The 18,606-nt window shown below is 42.1% G+C and overlaps 1 protein-coding gene across 1 annotated transcript; it reads right to left on the reverse strand.

The window, feature by feature from the left end:
- Positions 1-2,594: 2,594 nt before the first annotated feature.
- LOC130464074 (protein MAIN-LIKE 2-like) lies at positions 2,595-4,938 on the reverse strand. Its single transcript, XM_056833455.1, has 2 exons — positions 4,099-4,938; positions 2,595-2,900 (listed from the first exon to the last, which is right to left on the reverse strand). Exons 1-2 carry the CDS (start codon positions 4,936-4,938, stop codon positions 2,595-2,597), a joined length of 1,146 nt encoding a protein of 381 aa, XP_056689433.1.
- Between the last annotated feature and the right edge of the window lie 13,668 nt (positions 4,939-18,606).

The following is an 18,606-nucleotide window of genomic DNA, read 5'->3' on the forward strand; positions in this document are numbered from 1 at the left end:
GTCCCAAAGGGGTCCATATACCAATTTCCGTCAAACTTGACTTCGAGGCCACAAACAACGCCGTCGAGTATGAAGCCTGCATAGTCGGGCTAGAGGCCGCGGTTAGCCTCGGAGTCAAGAATTTACAAGTCTTCGGAGATTCTTCCCTAATAATCAACCACATATCCAAAAGATGGAAAGTCCGAAGCACTAGTCTCTCAAAATATCAAGCCCACTTAGACCAAATAGTTGAGCAATTCGAAAAACTCGAGTATACATACTTACCAAGAGACGACAACCAATTCGCGGATGCACTAGAAAAATTAGCTTCGATGCTCAACATCCCGAGTGAGTGGGACGGAATGACCCTTCGGGTCGAACGAAGAAAAGAGTCGGCTTATTGCTGTGCCATAGACTCCGAACCTGAAAATACCGAAGAAGAACCATGGTATACGGACATCCTTTGTTATAAAACAAGTGGGGAATTCCCCCCAAACACCTCCCTGCGAGCACAAAAGGCCCTACGCCTCCTCGCGTCACAATATAGCATAATCTTGGGAGAATTGTACAAATACACGCCGAATAAAATCAAGTTACTTTGTGTTCACCAAAACCAAGCCCAAAGACTAATGGAAGAATACCATAACGGCGTGTGTGGACCTCATATGAACGGCAAAATGCTATCTCGAAAAATATCCCGCTCGGGATATTATTGGACCACCATGGAAACCGATTGCCATCACTTTGTGAAAACTTGCCCAAAATGCCAAATTTTCAGTAACCTTAACCACTTACCTCCCTCAGAACTACATACATTCACTTCCCCAAGGCCCTTTTCTACCTGGGGTATAGACATAATTGGCAAAGCAACACCCACATGTGTAGGGGGACACGAGTACGTTTTAGTCGCAATTGATTACTTCACTAAATGGGTAGAGGCAGTCTCCTACGCGAAATTAACGGCCAAGCATGTAGCTCGCTTTCTCGAAAAGAACATATTCTGTCGATACGGGGTTCCACATGAAATCATAAGCGACCAAGGTTCCCACTTTAGGGCCGAAGTCCAAGACCTACTCGAAAAATATCATGTCAAACATCATAAATCCTCTCCCTACAGGCCGCAAATGAACGGCGCGGTAGAGGCGACCAATAAAAACATTAAAGTCATAATTGAAAAAATGGCCGAAAATTATAGGGACTGGCCCAACAAATTACACTTTGCATTATGGGGTTATCGAACCTCAATCCGCACCTCTATTGGAGTAACACCTTACTCCTTGGTATACGGAATGGAAGCAGTCCAACCAATCGAATTGGAAATTCCCTCCCTCCGCATCGTCTTAGAAAGCAAGCTACCCGAGGCCGATTGGGTCCAAGCTAGGTACGACGAGCTCGTCCTTTTAGACGAACGGAGGTTGAGAGCTTTACATCACGTGCAAGTATATCAAAAGCGTATCGCAAGGCAATTCAATAAAAGAGTCAAACCTCGAAATATCAAAGAAGGTGATTTCGTGTTAAAAGAGGTCCGTGCACCTACCACGGATCCCCGAGGAAAATTCCGGCCTAATTGGACCGGACCATACTTTGTAAAAACCATCCTACCAGGCGGTGCAGTCCAACTGGCTGACATAGATGGAGCGGAATTCGCTAACCTCACGAATTTACACCAATTGAAAAAGTATTATATTTAATAAAGTTCAGTCCGGAGTTAAGGCATTTAATAATACGCATTAAACTCATAAGCAAGCATTCTGCACACTACTCTAACAAAACGGCATAAGACTCACTAAAATTTAAAAAAAAACGAAAAAGCTCGCAAGAACTTAGTTTCAACGCCCAGCCTGGGCGCCATTATTTTTCAAGCCCAGACTTGGGTGCCGATCTTTTCCAACGTCCATACATGGGCGTCATTCTCTTCTGCCACCAGTCCTCCCGCTTCTGCAAGTGTTCGTACTTTTTTCTCGAATTATCAAAAGAATCACGAACACTTAGGGGGGTAGCAGACGTGTAATAAACACCCTTTTCAAAAAATATATATAATTAGAACTACGCACGACCTGATTCTGACGAAGATACGTAGGCAATCCTTATCAAGGATTCGGTCCGATCAAAAAAAAGAATAATAAAGTCATGGAACACATCGAGAAGAAAAGACACTACAAGGGCACTATACCCCGACCCATGCACGAGTAAGGCTAAAAGTCCAAATAGAACAAAAAAGGTAGCCACAGGAATTTATGAAGGTGCAAGCCCAACAAAGGAGTATGGCACGAGTTGACAAGGACGAAAACCCCAAATGTAGACATGAGAAAATATACATATGTAATACCCCTCAAGTAGTCGGCTAATCTAGTACATGTGCACTCTTGAAAAAACTCACTCTTTTTTAATACAATATATGGAATACTTTCTTTTTTTTCAAAAAATTGTCGTTGGTTTGAAAGTTTAGTACCGTCATAATGCTATGTGTTGAGACCTCATTTGATAAAGTCAACCTAGCAAGCCCAATGAAAGCTCATACATTCTTGCACCAAAGATTCGCAAAAAAAATAATAATAATAATAAATCATATATACTTGCGAAATACGAGAATGAATACAAAGGTGGAGGCAAGCCTAAGACTCGTCCTCGGCTTCACCCCTCCAAGCCTCACTGGTCCATCCCGTCCACCCCCCATGGTGCGAGGATCCCCAGGCTGAACCTCCCCAATGCTGCGGCTGCAACTCGGGGCTAGGCTCATGAGCCACTGACATGAAACGTCGCCCACGCTCCGGCCCAGGTCGTTCCCCAGTAGTACTCGTCCCCACGTCAGAACGGCGATGCCGTAGGGGCGAGTACCGTTCCCGTTCCCTCTCCTCGGGGTCGCGTCCCCCGAACCCCGACGGCCCCGCGTCATCGGCGCCGGCTCGCCCTGTCTCCGTCTGTAGAAACAAAAAGAAAAAAAGTAAGTGACAGAAATGAGACAACCAAAGAAAATGTACATCTCAAAAAGCAGGCACATTACCTGAGTAGAGTGGGGGCTCCTGCAAGAAAGTACGGATCGGGCCCGAACCAACGCGGACTTCAGCCGGTTGATCACCCCCACCATCGCATTGGCCGTACGGGCCGGGACCTGAAATGGGAATGTCAGTAACAAGAGAAAACAAAAAGGGAATAAGAAAGATGCATAAATGAAAGGTGCATACCGCCTGTACTCCCTCAGGGAGCGGAGCATGGAAAACCCGGCCCTCCGGGATAATCTCCACAAACTCGGATCCACCCTCCCCAATATATGAGATCCGAGCATCGGGAGGCACCCACCCCCCTAACGCAGGATCAGGATGCTCCTGCACGAAACACGATAACATAAATATATGGGTACGAGCATGGGAATGCAACAAGAAATAAAAATAAAAAGAGCGACTTACAACGCCAGGCTCCGGGAGACGAAAAGAATCCAGGATGAACTGATGATAGCTAGCTCCCGCTATCACCAGCTCAGTCGTCGGGACGCCCTCCCTCGAATGAACCCTCCAGGCCTCGCCTATCGAACGGGTGGCCAACATGGTCGCGGGTGGAGGATGAGGCACTGAGAAGACTCCAACGGTCTACATACATACCCGCTCCCCCAGATACCAGACGGGGTCACGGCGACCAATGAATAAAATCCGCATCTGGCTCAGGGCATAACTATCCCTGACCGAAGCGTAGGCACCCCTGAAAGAGATCCATGGGGTCCAGACCACCTATTTGTGAATACAAACACAATCAGATCTCGCACATAAAATATATATATATATATATATATATATATATATATATATATATATATATATATATATATATATATATATATATAGTAAGAAACGAGATAAGGAAAAGGTGCTTTACATGCTCGGGGTTCCCGTCCTGAATGAGATCCCACACGGTATCAGGCGGCGGACGCGCCGTCAGCTTCTTCTTCCAGCCCCAACGACGACCAGCAGGGTACTCCAAAGGCCTATGCCCCTTTCGGGGAGCCAGCCAAGGTAAGTGCTCAAAGGCCCAAAGCTATAAAAAAAAGAGAATGGGCAGTAAAACAAAATGTACATCAAAAAGCCCAATAAGGCAAGAAAGCAAAAGAAGGGGCGAGGAACATACCTCAATCAAGCGCGGCGCCCCCGCCAAGGCAATGACGAAATGATGTCTACGGGGATCCGAGTCTCGCACCGCCAAGCTCATCTGGCCTACGAGCGTCGCATAGCCCAAGTCGCCCCAGCGGTACGCGCCTAGCGAAGACACGTGCTCCACCAGGTCTATCCACCTCGGGTCAAAGGTGTCAGTAGGACCCGACAGAAAAGTGGAAGTGATGAAGTGGAGGTAAAACAACCGGGCCTGTCTCAAAGGCGACTCCTCCACCCCATGCTCCAGGCCCCACATCAAATCAGCATAAGGTATCCTACGGGCCTGGTACGAAGGCAATCTCTGACCCAGCCACGAGGCCATGAGCCTGGTACCCTCAACAACAGTCGGCAGCGGGCCACCAGACCTCAGTCGAACGGGAATCCCCGTAAAGGTCAAGCCCGTCAAAGCGGTGTAGTCCTCAGGAGTAATCGTCATCTCGCCCCAAGGAAAATGGAAGGTATTGGTAGTGTCCCACCACCACCTCATAAATGACCGCAAGAAAGATAGGGAGATGTTGAGTCGCAGTATCTCCCAGAAAGTCTCAACTACCGGGAACAGCGAACTCGCCCTCACCAAAGCCTGGGCGTCCGAACTCATATAGCCAAAAACGGTCTCACTCATCGTCGCACCGTAACCACGGACTGAAGTATCCCTCCTCGCGTAAAGACGGGTAGTCACGTGGTGCTCCAGGTCGTAATGTAAGTCCCGACCGTCGTAATACACAGGACCCACCCATAAGGGTCCCGCACCGGTAGACTGACGTGTCATACCACGCTCCGCGTGGTCGCCAGAGGACGGCGACGACTCGCAAGACATGCTGGTCAACGACACAATAATAAGGCATTATACCTTTAACAAGATGGCCCTCACCATCTCCAAAAGGGTGCATTCCGCTCATAAAATGGAGTCATACAATTTTGTTCCCTAAAAACATGGTACTAAGTTCAAATTGAGAAAATACCTCCCTAAATAAAATTAACTCCAACAAAATCGAGATTCTTCCATAATTTGTCACTCATGAATTATGAAGAACGCAAGCAGTATACCAAGAACACCTATATTGCAAGAAAACACTAGAACCGTAGGTGCACTTGGGGGCTAGTATAAATATGTCCAAATTCAACAAAAACCAACATACTTGCGAAAATTGACATGCACAAACTAATTAACATGTCATATAGAACATTTTCAACTATCTAATTGAAAGAAAGGGGCACGAAATCAAAAACCCCCAAATCAATTTCAAGTTCAAGAACACTCAACAAAAAATACTCAAATTTGACAAAAAGCTTGAAAATTACTGAAAATTACTTACATTGGGAGAATTAGGAAGTGATTTGGAGTAGAATTCGTGAAGAAAAATGAAAGAAACAAGTGAAAAATGAGTAAGTTGAGGAAGAAGTTTGAACGAAAAATGGCAAAATAATGGGGGAAGAAGGAGACGGATCGCGTCTTTTAAAAGACAGCCTCCCCTTGCATTTTCAACGCCCAACTCTGGGCGTTAAACATTCTCGCGCCCAGTGCTGGGCGCTGAAAGTGCTTCCCCATACAGCGAATATTCGCTGTCGGGGCATGCGTGAGTTTTCTTTTGTAAGAATTATATGTTGTCTTAATATTCCTTTCCCGCGGAAAAACAACGGTATTGCAAAAATCTCGTTATTTATTAACGAGGGACATACATAGTGTGGACCCACTTATAGGACACAACCAATTGGGAAATATTGCGACCCACCAACAGGTTGTAATCATAAAAGCCTTTTATTAAAAAAAAATATATAGGCGAAATGAAAAGAACATAAAAATCTTCAAAACAAAACATGCTCGCCATCTTCAGCCTGTGGGGTCTCATCACAAACCGCGTAGGTCCTTATTTTCAAACATCAAAACAGATTTGTCCACTTCTATCGGACGGGGTGTCCACCCTCAGCGGACAGGCTCGCCCACCTTCAGCGGGCGGGGTCTGCGTCACTAACCACGCAGGTCCTTAGTCGCTGCAGCGATAACTTTTCCTGGTTTCCCTTTTCCAAAAATCAAAGGATGGTTTCCCTTTTCCAAAAATCAAAGGATGGTTTCCCTTTTCCAAAAATCAAAGGATGGTTTCCCTTTTCCAAAAATCAAAGGATGGTTTCCCTTTTCCAAAAATCAAAGGATGGTTTCCCTTTTCCAAAAATCAAAGGATGGTTTCCCTTTTCCAAAAATCAAAGGATTGGTTTTCCGCTTTTCCAAAAAAGAGCGATGTGCTGGATTTTCCTTCGTTTTACGTCCTATAAAAACAAGGGGGTTTTCTCGTTTAGCTAACCCTGAAAATGAGAATCTTTAAAACGTTTTACCTGAAGGAAATAGTGCCCTTGGTCCAAGTATGCATATAATATTAAGTCTAATAAATGTGGTTCAGTATTAATTAACAAGTTAATAATTCAGTGAGATCAAGTGAGCTGAATGGCTGACTAGAGGCCGCTTCAGTTCAAGTGGAATTAATTATATTAATCCACAGCTTACTCTTGACTGAACCCGTAGGGTCACACAAATAGTACGTAAACGGATCAAGTATTTAATGGCATTAAATACTCCATCTATGGATATTCGGAATCGACGGATCTTGGTTTCAGTGGGAGCTGAGATCGTCACAGGCAAGAAATGAATACTCCGGAAACGATGATATTGCCGGAAACGGAAATATGGATCGTATCGGAAATATAAATATTATCCAAGTCGTAGATGTTGCCGGAAACGGAAACATGGTACGTATCGGAAAATATTATCGGAAATGGAAATATTGCCGGAATCGGAAATATTGCCGGAAACGGAAATATTGTCAGAATCGGAAATATTATCGGAATCGGAAAATAATTCCGGAAACGGAAATATTAAATATTTGTTCGAAACGGAAATTAATTCCGGAATCGGAAATATTAAATGTTGTTCGTATCGGAAATGAATTCCGGAATCGGGAATTTAATCGGAAGCGTATCGTACGAATTAGCATCGGACGAGGCCCGCTAGACGAAGGCCCAGCACGAAGCCAGGCCATCGCCCAGCGAGCCGCACCCCTCGACCAGGCCTAGCGCAAGGCTAGGCCCAGCCTAGGGCGCGCGCGCGCGCAGCACCGCGCATAGACTGTGCGCTTGTCGTGGGCCGCAAGGCCTGCACGGGTGCACGGCTTGTACGATGCGTGTGAGGGAAATCCTAATCCTATTAGGATTCGTGCGAAGATTAAAATCCTAATCCTATTAGATTTGCTTTGTTATTTAGAGTCCTAATAAAGTTCTAAATTAACAAATCCACATCCTAGTAGGATTACAATTCCTTTTCCATACCTCTATAAATAAGGGCCTAGGGTCATTATTTGTATACACGATTCAAGTATTCAAAGTGATTTTTGAGAGCAAAAATTCAGTCATATAATTGCCTACAATAGCCGAAAATTCTAAGTACCTTAAGGGCGATCCTAGTTGGTCAAGCTTAAGGCGGATCCGGACGTGCTGTGGACTATCTACGGAGGGACGACATTTGGAGTCCTAAAGACTTGTTCTTGCTCGGTTCGGGCGCAGCTAGGGAAGGCACGCAACAAAGTGTATGTATCTAAACTATGCTAAATGATTATGTGTAAATAATATGCTTTCCTGGCTTTATGGTTTTTCCGCATGATTTATGAATTGTCATATGTATCATAACCTAACAGTGGTATCACGAGCCTCTTATTATTTTCATAATCTAAATTGCATAAACATGGTTAAATATTACAAATTTGCAAGAATTAAAAGGGGTGATTAAGTTTCATAATTGTTAATTAATTGCAAATTGCGTTTATTTAATTATACGGACGCAGTTTTTCGGCAGTTTCTTCGTTACTCATCCAAATCGAGTGATTTTTGTGTCAATTCCGCATGATAAAAGGCATTCTAAAATTTTGACAAAAACAGTCTTTTTCGGCCGAACCCAGAATTCTCAAATTCGAAGCCTAACTATGACTTTTCGGAGGTTTTAGTTTTTCGAATGCAAAATTTCGTAAATTTAAGATGTTAAATTAAATATTTGCGATTCTTGTTGATAAATCTTGAATTTTTGATTGACCTACTGTATATGTTTAACAAGTTTGAATGCCTAGCCTTGTTAATTATGCAATCTAATTTGTAATTATGATTAATTTGTTGAAAATTGGAATAATTTAGAATTAATTTGATTTTCATAATTAGTTATAATTTAATTAGATACCTATGATTAAAAACCACCATAAAAATTGTAAATTTATGTTAAATTTTAAATTTTTATGACCTACACTTGAATCCGTGTTAATCGGAAATCAATTAAATAATAAATTTTCGATTTTTCGCCCTAAAATTATGAAATTAATATTATTTATTAATTTGTCATTAATTTTGAATATAAATTTTTAATTTTATGCGACTCGCTCATATAACTTGCACGCACAAAGCAATGGACGCTACGTGTTACCCTTAAGGGGTGTTGTATAGTGCGGGCATGCGACGACGAGCAAGGGAGCTCGTCGCCCATGCGGTACGAATGCAGCGAGCAAGGGCATGGTGCACGAGCACAAGGCAGAAGCCCTGCCTTGTGTCGTGGGCTGTGAGCCATTAGCGTGTGGGCAGGGGCGAGAGCAAGGCACGAGAAGTCGCGTGTGGGCAGCAAGCGTGCTGCACCACAGCGCGCACTGCCTCGCGCAAGCATGCGGAGCCTCGCGCGCAGCGAGCGCAAGCTCGCGTGCCACGAGCGCAACGCACAGCGTCGATGGCTCGCGCGCAGCGAGCGCCAGCTCGCATACTGCTGCCTCGTGCGATGAGCGCAAGCTCGCGTGCGGGTAAGGCAGGCGCGCAGCGAGCGATGGCTCGCATGGATCGAGCGCTGGCGAGCGAGCGCAGCAAGCGATGGCTCGCGTGCATCAAGCGCTGGCGCGCGCAGCGAGCACCAGCTCGCGTGTTCGATTGATGCCTTGCGATGGTGAGCAGCAGCGATGCGATGCAGCGCATGGGCTGCGCGCACATGGCCAGCTATGGCTGTGTGCGTGTGGCCCATGGGCGTGCGTTGCGTGGGATTGTTGCGTTGCGATTAGATCGTTTTGAAATTTTAATTTGAAATTTTCAGTTTACGTAATTTTAATTAATTTTAAAATTAATAATTTAAATTATTTTCTTGGATTTTAATTTTGAATATTGTAATTATAATAAATTTTATTTATTCTAATTATTTTACTAAAATTAAAATCATGAATTAATTTAAATACGACTGAAATTAAATTTAAATTTTTGGATTCAATTATAAATTTATATGAGCTTTAAATTTTAATTAAATTTGTATGTTTCCGGTTAGACTAGAAATACATTTTAATGTTTAAAATTAGTAAAGCATATGAATTTATTGGTTTAAGTGGGAGCCCTTTTTAGTCATAAACTCTTGATTAGGTCTACAAATCCTTTAAAACAACTTGATTAGAATTAATAAGGACTGAATTATTTGTAGATTATTGGTGCCCTTGATTAATTGCTGCAAATGTTTATGTGATGCATAATGTGTTTTACTAACCAGCTATGTGGGCCATTCATGATAATGAATGGGTGAATGGTATATATTGTATATGTACTGTTTTGCAGGTTATGAAGTGACTAGTATGGCCCAAATAGGATAGAAAATATGGTCTGCGTACCATTAATTTGAATGTAATTGGTCTAAAGTACCAAAGTTGTTTTTCAATTCAAATATGGTCTGCGTACCATCAAATAGTTGTAATTAGTTTTAATTATAGCTTATCCTATTTGAAGAAAATGGTGCCTCCCACGGAGATTTTCAAGACGGACTTTGAAGTTAAAGCTTCAAGATGAAGTCGGGCCATACTAGATCACATTTATCTTATGCATGTTTTAAGTTATTTATTGCTTTTAAATATGTCTTAAAATGCATGAGATCAAAAGCTTGATTATGTTGCATGATTAAGGATTTTAGTTCACTTAAAATCTAACCAACATAGTAAGAGCCTTAAGTTCCAAACTTAAAAATTGAGTTAAAAGGTGCCATGCCAAAATATACACTTGCTTGGATATCCTTTACATCAATCTAGTAATAGTTTTCGCTCAGCGAGGTGTTACTTATTGGTCCTAAAGGGGCAAGGTACACAAATAATTGTGAGTACATGTTAGTTTTGGTGAAACTCAACGATATAAGTAAGGAGTCCTTTTATGTCGTGGCAAAATCGATAGGTTTACCTAATAAGTTCTTAGACGTACCTATCAACCAAGAATAGTTTCTAGACTATTAGCAAAAGGCTTTTGCTTACCTAATATGTTTTAGGACTAAGTCGACAAACTGTGCTTAGTTCTTCAATGATTTTAGGATCTTGGAATCATTTTATTCACACCTGCCGGAACACATAACTTGAATAAAATGCTTAATGAACATTGAATTATGCATGTATGCTAGAATTTAAGTTTATTAAGAGAAACTGTGAATGGTTATTTATTTGTTTATTCTTTTCAAATGTAGTTTTAAATATGGCAAACAACAATTCATTCAACATTCGATCAATTCTCGAAAAGGAGAAGTTGAGCGGGAAAAACTTCCTTGACTGGCAAAGGAACTTGCAAATAGTTCTTATGCAGGAAGAAAAGGAGTATGTCCTAGAAGAGGCGATGCTCGAAGCCGCAGGCGACGGGGTCACTCAGGCAGCCCTCAATCGTTGGATTGATGCCAACAAGGATGTGAAATGTCTAATGCTCGCCACCATGAGTGCAGATCTGCAGAAAACGTTCATCAACTCAGATGCTTTCACAATCATCAGTGAGTTGAAGAACATGTTCCAAGATCTGGCTCGAGTCGAAAGATTCGAGACTCATAGGCAAATTCTTGAGACCAAGCTTAAGAAAGGCGAGCCCGTAAGTCCACATGTTCTCAAAATGATTGGACTCATTGAGAATATGAGTCGGCTGGATCAGCAATTTTCTCAGGAAATGGCTATAGACACCATCCTCCATTCTCTTCATAGCGGGTATGATCAGTTCAAACTGAACTACAGTATGAATAGTCTGGACAAAACGCTCACTGAGCTTCACGGTATGCTCAAGACCGCTGAAAAGACGCTCAAAAGTGATAAGCAGGATGTGCTTATGGTGCGTGGGGGCAAGTTCAAGAAATCTGGAAAGAAGAGGAATGCTAAGAAAGGTGGCAACAAGGCCAGCCCAACTAAGCAAACTGGCGCCAAATCTGTAAAGAGGAAGGTCAGTCAACCCACTTCTGAATCCGAATGCTTCTACTGCAAGAAGAAGGGGCATTGGAAGAGAGATTGCTTGAAGCTAAAGGAAGATCAGAAGAACGGAACAGTCGTTCCATCTTCAGGTATTTTCGTTATAGACTGTATACTTGCTAATTCAACTTCTTGGGTATTAGATACAGGTTGTGGCTCACACTTATGTTCCAATCCAAAGGGACTAAGAAGAAGTAGAAAGTTAAGCAAGGGAGAAGTCGACCTACGAGTGGGAAATGGAGCACGGATTGCTGCATTAGCTGTAGAACTTATTATTTGTCGTTGCCCTCCGGGCTAGTTTTGGAACTGGAAGAGTGTTTCCATGTTCCAAGTCTTACTAAAAACATCATTTCAGTTTCTTGCTTAGATGCTAAGGGATTTTCCTTTTTAATAAAAGACAATAGTTGTTCGTTTTATTTTAAAGAGATGTTTTATGGATCTGCTAGATTAGTCAATGGACTTTATTTATTAGATCACGACAAACAAGTATATAACATAAATACCAAAAAGGCCAAAAAGGATGATTCAGATCTCACCTATGTGTGGCATTGTCGATTAGGCCATATAAACTTGAAACGCTTAGAAAGACTTCAAAAGGAAGGAATTCTATAACCATTTGACTTAGAGGATTATGGTAAATGCGAATCATGTTTACTTGGCAAAATGACAAAGCAACCTTTCTCTAAAGTTGGAGAAAGAGCAAATGAACTATTGGGTTTAATCCATACAGATGTATGTGGACCAATGAGTACAAATGCTAGAGGTGGTTTCAGCTACTTTATCACTTTCACTGATGACTTCAGTAGATATGGTTATGTCTACCTAATGAAGCATAAGTCTGAATCCTTTGACAAATTCAAGGAATTTCAGAGTGAAGGCAAGAAGATTAAGGCGTTGCGGTCTGACAGAGGCGGTGAATATCTGAGCTATGAATTTGATGACCATCTGAAAGAATGTGGAATTCTATCAGAATTGACTCCTCCTGGAACACCACAATGGAACGGTGTGTCGGAACGGAGGAACAGAACCTTGCTAGACATGGTCAGGTCAATGATGGGTCAGGCCAAACTTCCATTAGAATTTTGGGGACATGCACTAAATACAGCTGCACTCACTATAAATAGAGCTCCGTCTAAAGCTGTCGAAAAGACTTCATATGAGTTATGGTTTGGAAAGCCTCCAAATGTGTCTTTTCTTAAGATTTGGGGATGTGAAGTATACGTCAAACGATTAATTTCAGACAAACTTCATCCAAAATCTGACAAATGTATCCTTGTGGGCTATCCAAAGGAAACAAAGGGGTATTACTTCTACAATACATCTGAGAACAAGGTGTTTGTTGCTCGAGATGGTGTCTTTTTGGAGAAAGATCACATTTCCAAAATGACAAGTGGGAGAAAAGTAGACCTCGAAGAAATTCGAGTCGAACAACAAACTCTAGAGAATGCTCAAGATGACATTCAGGATGAAACTCAGAGATCTTTAGAAGAATCTTGTGAGAATCATGGTCAATCTAGAAATGTTACCCCGCGTAGATCGCAAATATATAGATCTCAACCGGAAAGGTACTTAGGTATTTTGACGAACGAGAGCTATGACGTTCTATTACTTGAAAGTGATAAACCTGCAACTTACAAACAAGCTATGACGAGCCCTAGCTCCAAGCAATGGCAAGAAGCCATGCAATCTGAATTAGACTCCATGTCTGAAAACCAAGTATGGGATTTGGTCGATTTGCCAGATGGCTACCAAGCCATTGGAAGCAAATGGGTTTTCAAACTGGAAAAGGACAAGGATGGGAAACTTGAAGTTTTCAAAGATAGATTGGTTGCAAAAGGTTACAGGCAAGTCCACGGTGTGGATTACGATGAAACCTTTTCACCAGTTGCAATGCTAAAGTCTACTCGGATAATGTTAGCAATCGCTGCATATTACGATTACGAAATATGGCAGATGGATGTCAAAACTGCTTTCTTAAACGGCGTTTTAACAGAAACTGTGTTTATGACACAGCCTGAAGGTTTTGAGGATCCAAAGAATGCCAAAAAGGTATGCAAGCTAAAGAAGTCAATCTACGGATTGAAGCAGGCATCCAGGAGCTGGAATATACGTTTTGATGAAGCAGTCTGTGACTTTGGTTTCATCAAGAACGCAGACGAATCTTGTGTATACAAGAAGGTCAGTGGGAGCAAAATTTCTTTCCTAGTATTATATGTCGACGACATATTACTTATCGGAAATGACATTCCTATGTTGAACTCTGTCAAGATTTGGCTTGGGAAATGTTTTTCGATGAAAGATCTAGGAGAAGCACAGTACATATTGGGCATCAAGATTTACAGAGATAGATCTAAAAAGATGATTGGACTTAGTCAAAGCACTTATATCAATAAGGTGCTTGATAGGTTCAAGATGGCAGACTCCAAGCGAGGCTACCTACCCATGTCTCATGGAATAACTCTAAGCAAGACTCAGTGCCCAAAAACACTTGATGAGCGTAGACGAATGAATGGGATTCCATATGCATCATTGATTGGTTCAATAATGTATGCTATGATATGTACACGCCCGGATGTTGCGTACGCACTCAGTGCTACGAGCAGATACCAGTCAGACCCAGGAGAGGCGCATTGGACTGCTGCCAAGAATATTCTGAAGTACCTGAAAAGGCACAAAGATGACTTCCTGGTCTATGGTGGAGATGATGAATTAATTGTTAAAGGCTATACGGACGCAAGTTTCCAAACCGACAAAGATGATTTCAGATCACAGTCTGGGTTTGTCTTCTGCCTCAACGGAGGTGCAGTAAGCTGGAAAAGTGCTAAGCAAAGCACCATTGCGGATTCTACAACTGAAGCGGAGTACATTGCTGCACATGAAGCAGCAAAGGAAGCTATATGGCTAAGGAAGTTCATAGGTGAACTTGGTGTAGTCCCCTCCATTAAAGGACCAATAGCCCTGTATTGTGATAATAACGGAGCTATTGCACAGGCAAAGGAGCCTAGACACCACCAGAGAGTCAAGCATGTACTTCGTAGATTTCACCTTCTACGAGAGTTCGTTGAAAGAAAAGAAGTCGAGATAAACAAGATTGGAACTGATGACAACATATCAGATCCATTGACTAAACCTCTGCCGCAGGCGAAGCACAACTCGCACACTGCAGCTATGGGAATCAAGCATATTGGAGAATGGCTTTGATATCCCTGTTTAATGTTTTAAAGTTTTAGAGTTTAAATCTTTGTAAAACATTATTGGTTAATCATTCACAATAAATGAAAAGAATTCATTTTTCCATTTAATTTGTGGTTTGTTAAATGATGAGTCCCTTCAATTTGACGATATATTCAAGATAGACTGTCAGGACCAGTCCTGTGACTAAGAAATGTCTATCAAGTGAACTTGAATGTCAAAGGTTGAAAATGGTCCCTAGTCGGAGTTTTCTATAAAATTGGACGCATAGAAAACGTTAAACGATTAGAATGCAAGATGACTAGTAGTTCTGTTTCTTGAACTATGTGGACATGGCAATGTCATAATCATTTGGATAGATACTTACTTTGGGAAGACTAGTATCGGACAAGACCTATAAAACTTTACTGTAAGAGATGAAAATCTGTCATAAGTAAATTTCATTAAAATTATTAGACACTAAATCCTCAATACCTGAGTGATTTGAGATTACTTGTTTGAGAACTGGTTGCTTTGACGTTGACCAACCGTCGCACCGTAAAAGGAGGCTATAAAGGCAACGCTCAGGTAATCACCTATCAAACGAAGTCTAATCTCAAGATCGCAAGATTGGGATTGTCCTCCCATAAATCGGGATGAGATGCTTAAAAGTTGTACAAGGCCACTCGGAGAGCTAGAAACTGTGAAATGCATGGCCGTGCTCGGATGAATCATAGGCTATGATTATCTGTTTATTTGATCAGTTGAACTCTGAAACCGAGGAACACCTCTGGACATAATAAGGATGACAACTCTTACCTTATGTTCAAGAGCAAGCATCGAGCGACAAAGGAATTAGGAAATGCACACTTGTCCCTAAGGACAAGTGGGAGACTGAAGGAAATAGTGCCCTTGGTCCAAGTATGCATATAATATTAAGTCTAATAAATGCGGTTCAGTATTAATTAACAAGTTAATAATTCAGTGAGATCAAGTGAGCTGAATGCCTGACTAGAGGCCGCTTCAGTTCAAGTGGAATTAATTATATTAATCCACAGCTTACTCTTGACTGAACCCGTAGGGTCACACAAATAGTACGTAAACGGATCAAGTATTTAATGGCATTAAATACTCCATCTATGGATATTCGGAATCGACGGATCTTGGTTTCAGTGGGAGCTGAGATCGTCACAGGCAAGAAATGAATACTCCGGAAACGATGATATTGCCGGAAACGGAAATATGGATCGTATCGGAAATATAAATATTATCCAAGTCGTAGATGTTGCCGGAAATGGAAACATGGTACGTATCGGAAAATATTATCGGAAATGGAAATATTGCCGGAATCGGAAATATTGCCGGAAACGGAAATATTGTCAGAATCGGAAATATTATCGGAATCGGAAAATAATTCCGGAAACGGAAATATTAAATATTTGTTCGAAACGGAAATTAATTCCGGAATCGGAAATATTAAATGTTGTTCGTATCGGAAATGAATTCCGGAATCGGGAATTTAATCGGAAGCGTATCGTACGAATTAGCATCGGACGAGGCCCGCTAGACGAAGGCCCAGCACGAAGCCAGGCCATCGCCCAGCGAGCCGCACGCCTCGACCAGGCCCAGCGCAACGCCAGGCCCAGCCAAGGGCGCGCGCGCGCGCAGCACCGCGCATAGGCTGTGCGCTTGTCGTGGGCCGCAAGGCCTGCACGGGTGCACAGCTTGTACGATGCGTGTGCGGGAAATCCTAATCCTATTAGGATTCGTGCGAAGATTAAAATCCTAATCCTATTAGATTTGCTTTGTTATTTAGAGTCCTAATAAAGTTCTAAATTAACAAATCCACATCCTAGTAGGATTACAATTCCTTTTCCATACCTCTATAAATAAGGGCCTAGGGTCATTATTTGTATACACGATTCAAGTATTCAAAGTGATTTTTGAGAGCAAAAATTCAGTCATATAATTGCCTACAATAGCCGAAAATTCTAAGTACCTTAAGGGCGATCCTAGTTGGTCAAGCTTAAGGCGGATCCGGAGGTGCTGTGGACTATCTACGGAGGGACGACATTTGGAGTCCTAAAGACTTGTTCTTGTTCGGTTCGGGCGCAGCTAGGGAAGGCACGCAACAAAGTGTATGCATCTAAACTATGCTAAATGATTATGTGTAAATAATATGCTTTCCTGGCTTTATGGTTTTTCCGCATGATTTATGAATTGTCATATGTATCATAACCTAACATTACCTTGTGATTGGGCTTGGCCAGGCCTAGTTACACTTTATAGCTTTGATTTCGAAAACATCTTTAGATACTTCCAATGACAAAGTGAGGGAGTTTCTATACTATCAGTTAACAAATTCCAATGACGCGTGAGGAATGTGTTAACACTTCAAGTGATGACCCTTAAGTCAAATGTTATCACTCGGGGGCTCGTGAGACCCTCGCAAAACAGGTCACATACACCATGGCTTGTAGGACGCACTCCGTCTAGTACTTTGACCATCGTCTCATCTCGAGACTCAGTCAAAGTGGGGGCTAACTGTAGACACCTACTTTTGTCCCCGTTCCCGAAAGAGAAGGTTCGATGATGACAACATAAATCTCCACTTGGCAACGCATCTCCTATAAAATAACGAATCTCAATCACCCTCTCATTTCAGCCAAAGCCGCTATTTATGGAAACCAGCTAAGAATAGTAACTGCCGTAAAAGGTAGTTGTTAAAAGTGGCAAGTCATAAAAGATAGAAACCTGTCAGAATTAGGTGTTGCACTCCAACATAAATCCTAAAAGAGATAGAATTTGCATTCCTGGTATAATTCGAAAAGAAGAGTTACGTATTAATTAAATTCCTAACGAACCTAGAGTTCGTAACGGGCCCAGACGCATTCCATCATAAGTTAATACGCACTAAAAGACTCGGATAAATCTCAAAAGCTCCGTATTCTAAGAGTCCAAATCTGATAAAGAAACTCGGCCCAGATCCCATTTTCAACGCCTGGATCTGGGTGCCGAAATCTTCAGCGCCCAGCCCTGGGCGCTGAAAATGCCTGGTTATCTCCGGATTCTTTTTGGATTCGTATCTTAAAAATCTATCTTTCACACACTCTTTTCCTATAAATACAGCCTCACAATCGACGTGAAAGTAACACACAATTCCATAATCTGAGTATTGACTCTAGCCTTAAGCCTAAGCCTCACGCTGCGAAATTGATCCAGCGTTCTGTCGCAATCGACCCAAAAGTCGAACAGAACGCGTCCTGCCCCTTGTAGCTTGATGAATTAAGCGTAAATACTGGAACATTGCTTAGAAACCCGAGATTCGTTAAATAAAAGGAGAAATAGCAAAGCCAAGTGGTTAGTTTTCTGAGAACCACAACGCACCTCTCAAGGGTGCGTTGTAATGTGTCCCTCATATGATTTAATTGCTTTCATCACCATTTTATAAAATTGTCAAACTATTAACTTGATTGATCTATCACGCCTAATAAGCTAATACCTTGGACAATTGAATTATCATGCTAGGTACCTTAAGTCAATCTAAATAAGATAATCACGATCGATTTAGTGTTATCTGTTGCATATTGTTAAAATCAATTCAGAATAGTTTAATAGTTTAACGCATGTCCCTTCAATTATTTATGCTGAGCTAGTAAGGATAGCCTGCCTCTGGAGTATTATCGATGAGCACTCCTCTCGGTAGCTACAGTCCCCCGAACTCTCAATCTCTGCCCTGCGGGTGTACGTTGAGCGATCCCCACACCAGGAATCACAAGGGAACCTATGGCCGTCGTGGTCGAACATAATTGCACTCCCTTTATGTCACGATAACCGGGTTTTGTCAGTTTTTCTCATTGTCGTTAAAAACTGAATGGCGACTCCTATATTACTAGTCGATTGGGTGTAAACTCACGGGAAATCCAATTACACTTGATCTGACGACGTCACGCCCACGAGGGACGAGGTCATGCATTAGTCTCGTGCTTTTTCGATCCCCTCACAGTACCAGGTACCTAAAGAGTTGCTACTCATGGTATGTGATATGTTCATATTTTATA

Source organism: Spinacia oleracea, chromosome 1 (assembly GCF_020520425.1).
Source record: "Spinacia oleracea cultivar Varoflay chromosome 1, BTI_SOV_V1, whole genome shotgun sequence".
Lineage (NCBI taxonomy): Eukaryota > Viridiplantae > Streptophyta > Magnoliopsida > Caryophyllales > Amaranthaceae > Spinacia > Spinacia oleracea.